The 16472-nt window shown below is 44.3% G+C and overlaps 1 protein-coding gene across 2 annotated transcripts in view; it reads right to left on the bottom strand.

The window, feature by feature from the left end:
- Positions 1 to 1139: 1139 nt before the first annotated feature.
- eno1a (enolase 1a, (alpha)) overlaps positions 1140 to 16472 on the bottom strand; it is a 56538-nt gene continuing 41205 nt past the window's right edge. For both annotated transcript variants that reach the window (XM_041206684.1, XM_041206683.1), the window contains exons 8-12: positions 16050 to 16247; positions 7902 to 8103; positions 4862 to 4970; positions 4491 to 4549; positions 1140 to 1411 (exon numbers count right to left, since the gene is read on the bottom strand). In XM_041206684.1, coding sequence (XP_041062618.1) covers positions 1342 to 1411; positions 4491 to 4549; positions 4862 to 4970; positions 7902 to 8103; positions 16050 to 16247 — 638 coding nt within the window. In that variant the 3' untranslated portion in view covers positions 1140 to 1341. The remainder of the gene's footprint in view (positions 1412 to 4490; positions 4550 to 4861; positions 4971 to 7901; positions 8104 to 16049; positions 16248 to 16472) is intronic.

The raw sequence follows: 16472 nt of genomic DNA on the forward strand, positions 1-16472 counted from the left end.
TGTTCCAGTGCAATACTGGAGGGTGCTGCATTGTCAGAGGTGCCATTTCTCAGTAAGACTTTAAAATGAGGCCCTGTCTGCTCTTGGGTGCTCAGGTGGACATAGGAGATCACATGACACCATTTTGAAGAGTTTTCTTGATGCTGTGAAACACGCTGAATAAATGCACGTATTTTTCTGAAGCAATAATTGCTTTTCAGTGGAGCCAGACAATTTTATTGGTGCAATGAAGGCCAAGTGAGTTTTCTCCCCCCCACCCACCCGCCCCAGCTCCACTCCCACTCTGGGGACAGAAAAGAGAGATCAATACTGTTTCCAGGTGCCAAACTCCACCACCCTCCATTCCCACTCCCGCAACCCCTCCAGGGGAAACAGTCACTCTGAGATTTTCATGGGATGCCCTCCTAATTGGGCCTGAAGACAGGATTGCTGGCTCCCTGGTCTCCCTCCAGGAGGCTGCCTCCAGGCACCTAAATTGGACCCCATCGCCTGGGGACCAACTGGACAATTAATAAATAATGGGCCTGGTTGGCCGACACATGCAGGTGGGTAGCCCTGCCACCTCCCACCCCAAACCTGCCTCCACAGAAATGGTCTGGAGGTGGGATGGAGCTGGGAAACCAGCACACTGGCCTGCAGGACTGTTTTTATCTTCCACGCGCTTCAGATCCCAGACTCAGAAGGGGCAGAAATCCGGCCACTGATATCTTGCCCAGAGTTTAGACAGACAGTCTGCAGTGATAGGATAATCAATCACGGAAGGCATCAGAGCCAAACCTGACCCTGATTAAACCCAACAACCTGCATGCAGGGGCTTCTCAGCGCAGGTCATTGTACAGTAAGAGGGGACAGAATCCAATTGTAGAACCCAGACTGCTGTCTGCTTTGAGGCCAGCTGTCTCAACTCAAGCCATGGGCAATCTTTGTGCTCTTTAGACATCGCTTTCCTACCTCTTATCGATTGGCCCATCTACAACTTATTAGTTCAAGTTTAATTAGCAAAGTATTTTGACAGCTCATTCATAACCTAACAATTAAAATATCACAAGAACAGGAACAATTAATTCAACACAGCTTAGGAGACACTTAGATTTTAACATCCACAGAATTTTTTGGGTGAAGCACAGCAAATACACATGATGGTTCAAGCCTTGCATTTATTTTTTTTTCTAGAGAAAGGAATACATCAAAAATCTTGACACATTTCCCTTCCCTCTACTAGAACAGTCATTCTGCAACAATGACAGTACAAAAACAAAATGGCAATTTTGCTGGTACAGAAGGAACAAAGTAAAAGCTGCTCTAAACATTGGATTGTTGACAGAAAACATGTTGCCTGGTTTATTTGGCAAGAGGGTTCTGGAAACTTCTGCCAGCAAAACAAGCCGTCTGCCCGAGCTCCTCTTCAATTCTGTTGAAAGAAGTTTTAAAGTGAAATGTGGACAGATAACTAAAGGCACCGTCATCTACCATTGTTCTGGTTATGATACTGTAGTACGATTGGAACGTCCTCAGCGTTAAAGGCAAAAGGATTGTGCAAGAGATCCTGAATAAGACCCATTTATTCACAAAATCACAGAAATTGTTACAATGTAGAAGGAGGCCACTTGGCCTATTGCGTCCACACCGGCTCTCCAAACGAGTAATTCAGTTTAGTTCCATTCTCCCGCTTTCTCCCCGTAACTCTGCACATTCTTCCTTTTCAGACAACAGTAATTCCCTTCTGAATGCTTCAATTCAACCTGCCTATACCACACTCAGCCAGTGCATTCCAGACCCTAACCACTCGCTGTGTGAAAGAGCTTTTCCTCGTCGCTTTTGCTTCTTTTACCAATTACTTAAAACCTGTGCTCCCTCGCTCTCGATCCTTTCACAAGTGGGAACAGTTTCTCCCCATCTACTCTGTCTAGGCCCCTCGTGACTTTAAATATCTCTATCAAATTTCCTCTCAATATTCTTTTCTCCAAGAAAAACAGTCTTCGCTTCTCCAATTTATCTTCGTAACCGAAGTCCCTCATCCCTAGAACCTATTCACATGAATCTTTTCTGCACTCTCTCCATCACCTCCACATCCTCCTTAAAGTGTGGCACTCAGAACTAGACAATACTCCAGCTGAGGCTGAACTAGTGTCCTATACAAATTCAACATAACCTCCTTGCTCTTGTACTCTATGCTCCATTATTAAAGCCTAGAGTACTGTATGCTATATGAACCGCTCTCTCAACCTGTCATGCCACCATAAATGACTTATGCACATATACACGCAGTTCCCTCTGTTCTTGCAACCCCTTGAGAATTGTGTCCTTTATTTTATATTGTCTCTCATGTTCTTCCTACCAAAACGAATCACTGAACATTGAACTTCATCTGCCAATTGTCTGCTCATTCCACTACTTGTCCATGTCCTTTTGAAGTTCTACACCATCCTCCTCAGTTCACAAAACACTTCCAGGTTTCATATTATCTGGAAATTTTGAAATTGTGCCCTGTACACCAAGATTTAGGTCATTAATATATATCAGGAAAAGCTCTGTTTGATCAAGTGGCAGCTGTTAAACTATCCAGCAAGGAGTCACAAGTAATAGTTTGAGGGTAACTTAATTTCTAATCATACATTTACCAATTGACACTCACTGAAACGTTTGTACCATACGTGTTAAAGATTAACTCAAGAATGTACAATTCGCAATACAGATTAGCAGGTCAAACAAAAAATTTAAATTCACAAATTGTAGAATAGGACTGCACAGAAGGGGCCATTTGCTCCATCAAGTCTAATCTGGCTCTTTGAAGTGCAATCCTGTTCATACCACTCTTGCTCATATCCCTGCTATTTTTCCCCTTCATGTTTATTCAATTCCCTTTGGAAAGCTACTAGTGAATCGGTTTCCAACACACTATCAGGCAGCGCATTCCAAATCCTAACCAGTCCTTGGGTAAACAGATTTTTTCCTCTGTGTTGCCTTTGGTTCTTTTGCCTCTGGATCGCCAGAAATCTTTTCCATCTGGTCATCAGCCATTGGAAATAGAGTACATAAAAAGAATCTAAGACCTTAATGATTTTAAATATCTATCAAATATTTTCCCTTGGCCTTCTCTGCTCTAAAGAGAGCCTCAGCCTCGCCAATCAAGACATTTAATTATTATTTTTTTTAAACACTCTCCAAAATCAGACACATGTTAGGATGCAGTTCCCATTGGTGATCAGGTACTCTGTAGTATCTCACCCATTTTCATGCGTTAACCTATAAAGTAATCACCTGGCCTAATCTTGTCCAAACTAGACATGTACGTGAGGGAGAGAGGATAGGATGGGGCCAGGAGAGAATTTACAGAAAAAGTCACTGTCTGAGAAGGACGGGAACCTTAGCTGATCTTCCCTGCCTCTTGTGTGAGCAGAGGGCAATTGTTGAACCCCTACAGCTAACCTATTTGAGATGTTAACTCACAGACCAGCGATGAAAGCTGGGTCCTCATAGTCCGTAACTTGGTCTTGGACAGAATATTTATCAATTGAACCATTAGTATACAAAGGCATTTTTGCAACTTGGACGTGAAATCAAGGCCAATTGGAGTGCTCAATTGTCCCCTTTAGATTAGGCGTTAAGCCAAGATAACAGCTATTGGCTCATTCAATTGGCTAGAGAAGATGACCATGAAGTTTTTCTAGTGTTCTGATTCTTTCAGAGAGCAGACACAGACACGATGGGCTGAATGGCCTCCTTCTCTGCTGGAACCATTCTATAATTCAACTCCAAATAAAAGCAATGATAGAGACACAGATTACCATCCACCCACACACTTTCACCCAAACTATCGTCATTCTGGATAAAGTTAAATGACAATTAGAATTTATAGTTCTTGAAGCCTTAGGGTTGGGTTCTGGCAAAACAGAGAACACTCTAGAGAACGATAGTGGTAGCCCTGAGTAAAGGAGTCCCACTTTTATCAGTGTTTTTCCATTCTTGCTTCCCACAGCCTGGAGATGCAGCAAGGGGAGAGGGGGAGTCATCAACGCAGGTTTCCCAATGGCGAGTGGATTGTACCTGCAGTCTTGGGAACATGACTGGCACAGGATGACCATGGAACTTTCCTATAAAGAACAGTCACCGAGCTTCATGTCTTTCATTGTGCAACACTCAGGACATTTACATAGTGTGAAAAACAAGTGTTTATTTTGATTTTAAAAAAAAAGGGGGCCCGATTTTAACTTCTCAGTGGATGGGGAAAAAGTCAGTGTCTGTTTTACATCCCCCCCTAATTATCCTTTCCACAGAATGGGGTGGGGGGGACAAAAAAAAGTAATCAAAAAAGCGTGTAAAAGGTGGCCAATGTACTGTCACCCATTTGCTGCTCAGAACATTTGAAAATAAACAACCTCAAAGTTAGCAGTGTAAAATCTTGCACATTAATGCTTTCACTCATCTACAGGCTGGTTTAATGGGACAAATCTTGAGTCGTCATACACGTAAAGATAAAAGCGGTTTACCTCATTAACTGGTTATACTTCGCCAGCCGTTCCGACCTGCAAGGGGCCCCAGTCTTGATCTGAGAACACATTAAATTCACAATATTTCAGTCCCATTTCTGTGAATTCCATTACACCTTCAGTTCTACAAATAGTGAAAAAAAATCCCAACGCAATCTTTAACCGTAAAAAGTTCCAGCACCTCTGTCCATTCATCTACAAATTTAATTGATAACTGCACTGATAACCGTCAAAAAAAAAAGTCAAATCACAAATTTCTTATCCATCACATCCAGGATCTTCCCTGGAAGACAGCGCTGCTTTTAGACTCTGCTATTACCAACTTGCGTACAACAAAATCTATTAATGAATTCCTGGTCCCTCGTGTTTACCTGTCCAGTGCAAAGCCCAACAACCAGATCAGCAATGAAAGTGTCTTCAGTCTCGCCAGAACGATGGCTCACCATTACACCCCATCCATTCGACTGGGCCAGTTTGCATCTGATTGATGGAAATATTAAAAGAATTAATGCCAACCAGTAAAAAATATTGAGGTGCGAGGATTTCACTTCAATCATTTATTCTAACTTTTACCGTTCTGAAATTGAGGGGGTGAAAAGGGACAAGCTTGCCTCTTGGTTATCGTACTGGCTTAGCAACCCTGAATTCAAACCTCACCACGGCAAGTCGTAAAATTAAGTTAAATAATGGTAATTTGGTGGGCAGATGCCAGGGTCAAAATACATTGAGCTATCAGAACGCCATAAAATTCCAAATGATTCACTCACGTCGTTCAAGGAAGTGGACACATCACTCTTACATTACATAAGCTGCCTCAACCACACACACACTGGTTTATTCAATGCTTGGTGAATAACTAATATGGTCTTATCATTGCTGGCCACATCCAGGGAACCTTTTTTTCCTAAATTCAGCAGGGAGACAAGATTTATAGCTTCCATTCACATGGACAAAGCTAAGGCACTATCTCGATTTTAGTCTACACCAGCACTCATTTTGACGACTGTATTTAAAGCTTTGATTTCCAGACTATCCACTCAGATTGCTTGTAAGGTCGCACCTTAAACAAACATCTTGGCAGAGCTCGGAGAACCCAGTGAGTAAAATCCTTTCCCAAACTAAATGCTTTGGAGTATTTTTAAAATTTAATTCCCTGCCTTTTTTCTTTCCTTCCCTTCCTGGGCATCAATTTGCCTTGCAGTGAGATTCCATTTACTTTCCAGCTGAAGGTACCAGCAGTTGCTACGAGTTGGATCCCAGCCGAGACCATTCCTATGGCACACCTACCAATGCTCAGTTAATGCAGCACAAACCAACCACTAACGCTCTGCAGAGATCAGTACTACCACCAGGTGGCACCTTTAACCACTTGGCCATCAGTAAATGCTTACACAGCTACACGAACAGGCCAGAAGGCTGACGCTAATATGACCAACATATGCCAACTGCATCTACCACTGCTATAGTGTTGTCTGAACTCATTTCAACAGTTATGGAGCAGACAGGAGTTCCGACAGTCTATTTAATGCTCTTAACATCTGATATGTCTGGCTCATGCCTGGAGTTTATTTCTAGCCTTGGGCTGCAATAGATATGTAAGCAGAACCAGACTGCGCATAACTTAAATTGCATTGTACCCAGAGATACTGTACATGGCAAGCAATTGAAGTGGAACTAAGTTAGTGAGCTCTTGTTCAAATATTTAGATTGCTTTGAACTAACTGTAGAAGGGGCTCAGATACTAGAATTTTATGTTCCCATACAGTAAAAAAGATCAACACTGGCGAACTCAAGCCCGGTCAATAGCTGGTCACCAACATCAATTGTTTTTTCAAGCCACTTTGAATCAAGGTGAGGATGGCAGATTACCAATACAGCGAATTCCTGTTGATGGAACTATTTGCCCTGAAAGTACAATCTGTACAATTACAGTTAAATGCATTCCTTATTGGATTTCACAATCATATGGGCTCAAAGTTAGGTCAGATTTGACAAACTTCATAACCTTGAATTATTGTACAGTTTACATCTAACAGGTCAAGTTGGCTTGTGAACTCAAGCCACATTGCAAATCCCATGTTTAAACTGGGAGAAGAAAAAGATGAGTGGAAATAAGGTAAAAGAGAAAATTGTAGAAGCACACAGCATATGGCAAGAAAAACAGGCATATTAAAATTTCATGGGATACCTGTTGTTACAAGAGCCTTTCTAATAATAGCTTCTATCCAAGACCTCGGAGGTCTTGTGGTGCTGTGGGTAGCATCACTGCCTCTGCGTTTGAGTCACACTCCAGGACTTGATGACCAAGGCAGGTGTGTTCATAATGTGGGCAAACAGGGTGAATATCAACTGGAATATCCTTCAAGTACACACCAATGGCAGGAGGTAAGAGCAGAAGAGATTCCTGGTCAGCCATGTGCTGGAAAGATAATTGGAGCCTCTACCATCACTATCCATAGCTCCAGACCACAACATGCACGTTGCCACAGTGACTCTGACTCCTTGGATGGCCAGTTGGCTGAACAGCTGGCATAGATCAGATTGGTACCATTGGGCTGAACTTGGGACTTCCTGTGGTGGCCAGACCTGTGCCAGAGGTTATAGTGCTGTGGGTCAGACCTGACTAAAGAACTAAAGAAGATGATCCAAGACTTTAACATATCCAAAAAACACCCCTCCCAAATTGGTATTTTATGAAGGAGGGCAGGCTTCTACGAAACTTTGCAACAGTGGAAAGTCAGCAACCGATTAAACAAAAAGTTCAATGCTGTTCAGTAGTCCTGCATTAGTCAACAGTAATGAATGACGTAACACCCAAAATATTGTTTAAATTCACAAAACTAATCAAAATCTCAAATGATCTTGTTCCCCAAATGTGACTATTCCAATGCTCTCCTGATTAGCATCCCATTCTCCACACTTTGAACATTACCTTATCGAACACTTGGCTATCCATATTTTATTCCTATACACTTGTCCTGCTCATTTGACTCCTGTCCTTGGAGTCCCATACTGGCTCCTAGACCCCCAATAACTCCCAATTTAAAATTCTTCATGTTGAAATCTCATGACATTGCATCTCCTTATCAGCTCCCCAAAACCTAAAACTCATTCAGGATTCTCCACTGATCAGACCCTGGCCTCCATGCACACTCCATCCTGCATTCCACTATTGGTAGCCATTGCCTTCAGTCATTTAGGTTCCACACTCTGGGATCCTCTCTGTATAGCTCGATGGCTTGCCAACGCCCTGCTTAAAATCCCAGCTCGGAGCAAATTTTTGGTCACCTTTCCCAAAACCATCTTCGCTGACTCGGGATGGTTTTTGTCCGATGACACCTCTGAAACACAATTTCTTTTTTTGGCTCTGTTAAGGCGGTGTCTTATAAAAATACGCACAAAAGAACTTACGCTTCAATGGACTCTGTGACGGTGCCAATCTGGTTCACTTTGAGCAGCAGGCAGTTGCAGGCTTTCTCCTCGATTGCTTTCGCAATGCGAGTAGGGTTTGTCACAAGCAAGTCATCACCAACCACTTGGATCTTTGCTTGACCTGTAAATTGTGTCCAGGCAGCCCAATCATCTTGGTCAAAAGGATCCTCAATAGAGACAACTGGAAAACAGAATTAATTTTTCTGAATCTCTTAGTAATATTATTGCAAGAAAAACCCAAGAACCAATTATATCCATTAGAAAAAGGTCATTTGGCCCATCAAATCCAGCTCCTTGTAGGAGTAATTGTCCCCTGCACACCAAGGTCTGGGTCATTAATATATTATCAGGAACAGCAAGGGTCCCAATACCGACCCCTGGGGAACTCCAGTACAAACACTCCTCCAGCCCAAAAAATATCCATTGACCATTACTCTCTGCTTCTATTTTTCAGCTAATTTTGTATCCATGTTGCTACTGTTCCTTTTATTCCATGAGCAATAACTTTCCTCAAGTTGGTCGTGTGGTATTGTGTCAAATGCCTTTTCAAAGTCCAAATACACCACATCAACAATATTACCCTTGACCTTTTTTGTTACCTTTGCAAAAAACTCCAGCAAGTTAGTTAAACACAATTTCCCCTTTAGAAATCCATGCTGGCTCTTCCTCATCAAACCATATTTCTCCATGTGACTACTAATTCTATCCTGAATAATTGTTTCTAGGATCTTGCCCATCACGGAAGTTAAACCGACTGGTCTGTAATTGCTGGGCTTATCCTTACAACCTTTTTTGAACAAGAGCGTAATGTTTGCAGTTCGCCAGTCCTCTGGAACGACCCCTGAGTCTAGGAAAGACTGAAAGATTATGGCCAGTGCCCCTGCAATTTCTAATCTCACTTCCTTCAATATCCTTCATTGCATCTCATCTGGCTCCAGTGCCTTGTCAACTTTAAGTACCGATAGTCTATTCATCGCTTCCTCCTGATCAGTTTTGGATGAATTAATTCCATAAAGATACCTTTAGCTACTAATTGTCTTTGACATCCGATGCAAAGGGTTCACTGAATTCATTCAGTCACTTTGGCTACAGCATCATTGTAGGATCACACACTGGATCAGATTTGGTCAGGAAGGGGGTGGGGATGGAGGAGAGAGTTCATTATCTAAAATTGTTGAACTCAGTATTCAGGCCGGAAGGCTGTAAAGTGCCTAGTCGGAAGATGAGGTGCTGTTCCTCCAGTTTGCGTTGAGCTTCACTGGAACAATGCAGCAGGCCAAGGACAGACATGTGGGCACAAGAGCAAGGTGGAGTGTTGAAATGGCAAGCATCAGGGAAGTCTGGGTCATGCTTGCGGGCAGACCGAAGGTGTTCCGCAAAGTGGTCACCCAGTCTGCGTTTGGTCTCTCCAATGTAGAGCAGTGAATGCAGTAGACTAAATTGAGGGAAGTGCAAGTGAAATGCTGCTTCACTTGAAAGGAGTGTTTGGGCCCTTGGACGGTGAGGAGAGGGCAAGTGAAGGGGCAGGTGTTTCAGAACCATCCCTCCACAACAAATCACCTTCCTCTCAATCCATTGAATTGGATATTCGGCATTTTTTGAAAGATCTAATGACAGTTTGTGCGTTTATAGCATCCTACGATTAGATGGCAAAACCACACAAAAATATCAAGCAAGGTAGCACACATATTTCCACTCTTTATGACAGTTTTTTCCTCAGTCAACCATCCTCCTATTCCATTTGGCACGATGATAATCTTAGAACGCATGTGTGCCTCAACAAGCCAAAGACTGGACTATGGATGTTAAACTTCCTGGTATAACTATACATTGGGTGCTATTTCTTCACAGGTGCCACTTGATCTCACTGGTTATATGGGACCTGAACATGTCTCACAATAATAAGCTGCATTCTTTATGTCGGCCACCGGGATGCCAATTTCACTCATTATTGGTGCATAGCTTCAATTCCATCTTCATCCATCCAACCGTTGTCATGGACATGAACAAAAAAAAACTCCTTCAGGGAACTTGATTCGACATGATTTTACATTTAAGAATTGCCATAGACTTTAACATTGTTCCACTGGTCATTTAGACTAGGACCATCATGAACCTTGGCTTCTCCTGCCCTGTGGTTTTCACCAGAACAGTTTTGGAACCTGGGCAGATCAGTTTGACTGCTGGCATATCAAAGCTCATGAGTGTTTCATCCATGTTGTTGCTGTGACAATGAGTACTCGTGTTTTTGCAGCTGTGTAATGATGAATGGCTAGAACTGGTAATTTTGGCATTGGGGCCTTTTGGTAGTCTCCGAGTGATCTTGGTCTTCTGCCAGAATTTTTGTTCCATAAAGCAGACACACCAACTAACTGTTGCTCAGAAATCTTTGCTGCTGTTTGGGTTTGATTAAGTGTGTACATACGCATTGCATTTCTGTTGACATGTGACCATTCTGATGATTCTGGAGGACCCATTCCAAAACATGTTTCTCAAGCAAAAACAAAAATACCTGGAAAAACTCAGCAGGTCTGACAGCATCTGCGGAGAGGAACACAGTTAATGTTTCGAGTTCTTATGACTCTTCAACAGATCTAAGGAAAAATAGAAAAGAGGTGAAATATATGCTGGTTTAAGGGGGGTGGGACAGGTAGATATGGATAGTGGGCAAGTGATAGTTGGAGATTGCCAAAAGATGTCATAGACAAAAGGACAAAGAGGTGTTGAAGGTGGTGATATTATCTAAGGAATGTGCTAATAGGTGACATTAAGGGTAGAAAGTAGGACGAGCAAGGTACAGATAGCCCTAGTGGGGGTGGGGTGGGGGAAAGGGATCGAAATAGGCTAAAAGGTAAAGATAAAACAATAGATGGAAATACATTGAAAATTAATGGAAATAGGTGGGGAAAGAAAAATCTATATAAATTATTAGAAAAAAGGGGGATCGGAAAGGGGGTGGGGATGGAGGAGAAAGTTCATGATCTAAAATTGTCGAACTCAATATTCAGTCCGGAAGGCTGTAAAGTGCCTAGTCGGAAGATGAGGTGCTGTTCCTCCAGTTTGCGTTGGGCTTCACTGGAACATTGCAGCAGGCCAAGGACAGACATGTGGGCATGAGAGCAGTGTGGAGTGTTGAAATGGCAAGTGACAGGGAGGTCTGGGTAATGCTTGCGGACAGACCGAAGGTGTTCTGCAAAGCGGTCACCCAGTCTGCGTTTGGTCTCTCCAATGTAGAGGAAACCACATTGGGAGCAGCGAATGCAGTAGACTAAATTGAGGGAAGTGCAAGTGAAATGCTGCTTCACTTGAAAGGAGTGTTTGGGCCCTTGGATGGTGAGGAGAGGGGAAGTAAAGGGGGAGGTGTTGCATGGGAAGATGCTGTGGGAGGGGGTTGAGGTGTAGGGGGTGATGGAGGAGTGGACCATGGTGTCCCAGAGGGAACGATCCCTGCGGAATGCCACGGTGGGGGGGGGGGGGGGGGGGTTGAAGGGAAAATGTGTTTGGTGGTAGCATCATGCTGGAGTTGGAGGAAATGGCGGAGGGTGATCCTTTGAATGCGGAGGCTGGTGGGGTGATAAGTGAGGACAAGGGGGACCCTATCATGTTTCTGGGATGGAGAGGAAGGTGTGAGGGCGGATGTGTGGGAGATGGGCCGGACACGGTTCAGGGCCCTGTCAACCACCATGGGTGGAAAACCTCAGTTAAGGAAGAAGGAAGACATGTCAGAGGAACTGTTTTTGAAGGTAGCATCATCAGAACAGATGCGACGGAGGCGAAGGAACTAAGAGAATGGGATGGAGTCCTTACAGGAAGTGGGGTGTGAGGACCTGTAGTCAAGGTAGCTGTGGGAGTCGGTAGGCTTGTAATGAATATTGGTGGACAGTCTATCACCAGAAATTGAGACAGAAAGGTCAAGGAAGGGAGGGGAAGTGTCAGAGATGGACCATGTGAAAATGATGGAGGGGTGGAAATTGGAAGCAAAATAAATAAATTTTTCCAGGTCCAGACAAGAGCGTGAAGCAGCACTGAAGTAATCATCGATGTACCGGAGAAAGAGTTGTGGGAGGGGGCCTGAGTAGGACTGGAACAAGGAATGTTCCACATACCCCATAAAGAGACAGGCATAGCTGGGGCCCATGCGGGTACCCATAGCCACACCCTTTATTTGGGGGCAGTGAGAGGAGTTTATGGATAAATTGTTCTGTGAGAGAACAAGTTCAGCCAGACAGAGGAGATTAGTGGTGGATGGGGATTGTTCGGGCATCTGCTCGAGGAAGAAGTGGAGAGCCATCAGACCATCCCCGTGGGGGATGGAATTGTAGAGGGATTGGATGTCCATGGTGAAGAGGAGGCATTTGGGGCCAGGGAACTGGAAATTGTTGATATGATGTAGGATGTCAGAGGAATCACAGATGTAGGTAGGAAGGGACTGGACAAGGGGAGAGAGAATGGAGTTAAGATAGCAAGAAATGAGTTCCGTGGGGCAGGAACAGGCTGACATGATCGGTCTACCGGGACAGTCCTGTTTGTGAATTTTGGGTAGGAGGTAGAAGTGGGCTGTTCAAGGTGGGAGACTATCAGGTTGGAAACTGTGGAAGGAAGATCTCCAGAGGAGATGAGGTCAGTAACAGTCCTAGAAACAATGGCTTGGTGTTCAGTGGTGGGGTCATGGTCCAGGGACAGGTAGGAGGAAGTGCCTGCAAGTTGATGCTCAACCTCTGCGAGGTAGAGGTCAGTGCGCCAGACAACAACAGCACCACCCTTGTCAGCAGGTTTGATGACAATGTCAAGGTTGGACCTGAAAGAACGGAGTGCAGCAAGTTCAGAGAGAGACAGGTTCGAGTGGGTGAGAGGAGCAGAGAAATTGAGATGACTGATGTCACACCGACAGTTATCAATGAAAAGATCAAGAGACGGTAAGAATCCAGAGGGAGGGGTCCAGGTGGAGGGAGAATATTGGAGGCGGGTAAAAGGATCCGTTGAACAGGGAGAGGACTCCTGCCCAAAGAAGTGAGCCCGGAGACGAAGGTGGCGGAAGAAGAGTTCAGCATCATGCCGAGCCCGAAATTCATTGAGATGAAGGCGTAAGGGTATGAAACTAAGTCCTTTGCTGAGCACTGAACGTTCAGCATCGGAGAGGGGAAGGTCAGGGGGTATAGTGAATACACGGCTGGGGTTGGGACTGGAAGAAAGGGTGGGGACGGAGGGACAGGCAGGGATGGAGGGTCCTGGATGGGTGTTGGTGTCGGTGAGTTGCTGGAGCTTGCGTTCCTTTGCACCTGAAAGAAAGAGACAAAGTTTCTTGTTGAGGCGTCGGATGAGACGAAGAATAAAATGAAACTGGGGGCACGGGCAGCTTAGAAATGGAGTGCAGCGGTGCTGCTGGAGGGAGAGGTTGAGTGAGTTCATATGGCGGCGCATGGCACTAAGTGGGGATCTCAGGATGCGACGAGAACAGCAGTCCGAGGAGCTTTGTATGTCCCGGAGATACCTGTAATCCTGGGTGGGTTTGAAACATGAGGGATGGAACTTCAGTTGAAATCCACGTGGGGTAAGTTGGAGATGGAGACAGTCACTGAGAAAGGAGATATGGCTGTGAAAGCGGGTTTTGTTAAACACCTTGTCAAACACCAGGAGAGAAATGGAAAGCAATGAAGGTGACACATCTGTTCTGATGATGCCACTTTCAATAACAGTTCCTCTGACATGTCTTCCTTCTTCCTTAACCGAGGTTTTCCACCCACGGTCGTTGACAGGGCCCTCAACCGTGTCCGGCCCATCTCCCGCACATCCGCCCTCACACCTTCCTCTCCCTCCCTCCCAGAACCATGATAGGGTCCCCCTTGTCCTCACTTATCACCCCACCAGCCTCCGCATTCAAAGGATCATCCTCCGCCATTTCCGCCAACTCCAGCACGATGCTACTACCAAACACATCTTCCCTTCACCCTCCCAGCGGCATTCCGCAGGGATCATTCCCTCCGGGACACCCTGGTCCACTCCTCCATCACCCTCTACTCCTCAACCCCCTCCCACGGCACCTTCCCATGCAACCGCAGAAGGTGCAACACCTGCTCCTTTACTTCCCCTCTCCTCACCGTCCAAGGGCCCAAACACTCCTTTCAAGTGAAGCAGCATTTCACTTGCACTTCCCTCAATTTAGTCTATTGCATTCGCTGCTCCCAATGCGGTTTCCTCTACATTGGAGAGACCAAATGCAGACTGGGTGACCACTTTACAGAACACCTTCGGTCTGTCCGCAAGCATGACCCAGACCTCCCTGTCGCTTGCCATTTCAACACACCACCCTGCTCTCATGCCCACATGTCTGTCCTTGGCCTGCTGCAATGTTCCAGTGAAGCTCAACGCAAACTGGAGGAACAACACCTCATCTTCCGACTAGGCACTTTACAGCCTTCTGGACTGAATATTGAGTTCAACAATTTTAGATCATGAACTCTCTCCTCCATCCCCACCCCCTTTCCGATCCCCCTTTTTTCCCAATAAATTATATAGATTTTTCTTTTCCCACCTATTTCCATTATTCTTCAATGTATTTCCATCCATTGTTTTACCTTTACATTTTAGCCTATTTTTAACCCTTCCCCCCACCCCACCCCCACTAGGGCTATCTGTACCTTGCTCGTCCTGCTTTCTACCCTTAATGTCACCTGTTAGCACATTCCTTAGATAATATCACCACCTTCAACACCTCTTTGTCCTTTTGTCTATGACATCTCTTGGCAATCTCCACCTATCACTGGCCCTCTATCCAGCTCTACCTGTCCCACCCCCCCTTAAATCAGCTTATATTTCACCTCTTTTCTATTTTTCCTTAGTTCTGTTGAAGAGTCATATGGACTCGAAACGTTAACTGTGTTCCTCTCCGCAGATGCTGTTGGACTTGCTGAGTTTTTCCAGGTATTTTTGTTTTTGTTTTGGATTTCCAGCATCCGCAGTTTTTTGCTTTTATCGACATGTTTCTCAAGATCAGGCCAGTGGCTGGTCCCTGTTCTCATGACGCATTGTGTCTTAGGCATCTTCTTCACGGTGGGTTCCTCCTTCCAATCTTACACCAGTTTCTCACTCACATCAAATTCCCTTGTGGTGGCACCAAATTTTTGCCGAGTTAACAAATGTCCTGACTTCTGGCTTGAAACCGGCTTTGTACTTCATTCATTTTGTCGGAGGAGCCCTTTCTGTTCATCGTTTACCACATGCACTCTACTGTGTGGTTATGTCCCTAACTCCCGCCTTGGCATCTTGGCAACAGTCTGTATCTGCTTGATCCCATGCTCAGAATTAGAAAGTGAGTAAAACATGCACTTGAGGTTCAAAAATGGAGGCCGACTCCCAATATGAATATTGCATTTCTTAGCAAAATAAAAAAAGGGAGGAGGGGGGTGGTTTGGACATATATGCCAAGTATAAGCCTAAACATGAATATTGGAGTATACAAAATGAGGTCGTCATATACTCCACAACCTATAGTAAGAATTGTGCCTCGCACTCAGAGGTTGTATTTTCAATCAGTAGGTAATCAAGCAGACAAGAAACCCAACCCCTACCCCTCCAGTGCTCCCAGTAGGGCAGATTACACAGTGATAGGTAACCTACAAACTGAAAACTTTAGTCATTAGATAACCCACGAATGCTGCATGTTGTTTAAACAATTTACCACTAGAAAACGTCAGAGAATCACTACTTTTTTTCTAACAATGTTCCCTGCACTGCTCTACCTGACTAAAATTGATTGAAACGTGTAAAAATTAACCTACAGATCAAAAGCGTTACTGTGAATTATATGGTTAGGTGAGAGTTCACGGTTATGTGAACTCTCAAAGGATTACACAATCAAGTTTAAAATGCAGATTTCTTCATAGTAACACTAACTATAGAGCAACTGACCTATAGAGCAGTTAAGGAATTCCATGGCTAATAAATTAAAGTGTTAGATTCAATGGGTCAAGCACTATTGGGGCAAGACAAAACCATATGAGGTTAGCTAATCTTAACCAGAACAGCAGCATTCTGGATTTGCTCTTAAACTGAAGGTTAAGTATTGTTATCATATAGAATTAATTCAGGGATACAGCAACTGTCGGAATAAAAACTGCAGAGTCTTACCAGGATAATTTTTCGAGAAACTCAGGTAAAGTTCAATCAGCTTGTCATGAGTAACATAACGGTTGGGATTAGGTGGGGATTTGAAATCCAAATCGTATTTCCCATCACGAAAGAATTCCGAGGCTGCTATATCCATACCAATCACAACCTTGTCAGAGTAGCCTGCTTTATCGATGGCGACCTTCAACAGTTCTAAAGCTGCAAGAGAAAGAATCAAAACCTGAGCAGCCCCATCTTTGCCTCCAGAGTATTTACAACTTGATTTTGTTAAGGCATGAGCGAGGGGAGAAAAAGTCAGTCTGAAGGTGGTGTTGGGAGTCAGTCAAGATTCTTAAGCTAGTCACTAATTAGTGACCTAGTCTGGAACATACATTTCTGCTGAAGGCCATTTGATAATGATCCCTGTTTGGGATGCTGGCTGAT

Source organism: Carcharodon carcharias, chromosome 15 (genome assembly GCF_017639515.1).
Source record: "Carcharodon carcharias isolate sCarCar2 chromosome 15, sCarCar2.pri, whole genome shotgun sequence".
Lineage (NCBI taxonomy): Eukaryota > Metazoa > Chordata > Chondrichthyes > Lamniformes > Lamnidae > Carcharodon > Carcharodon carcharias.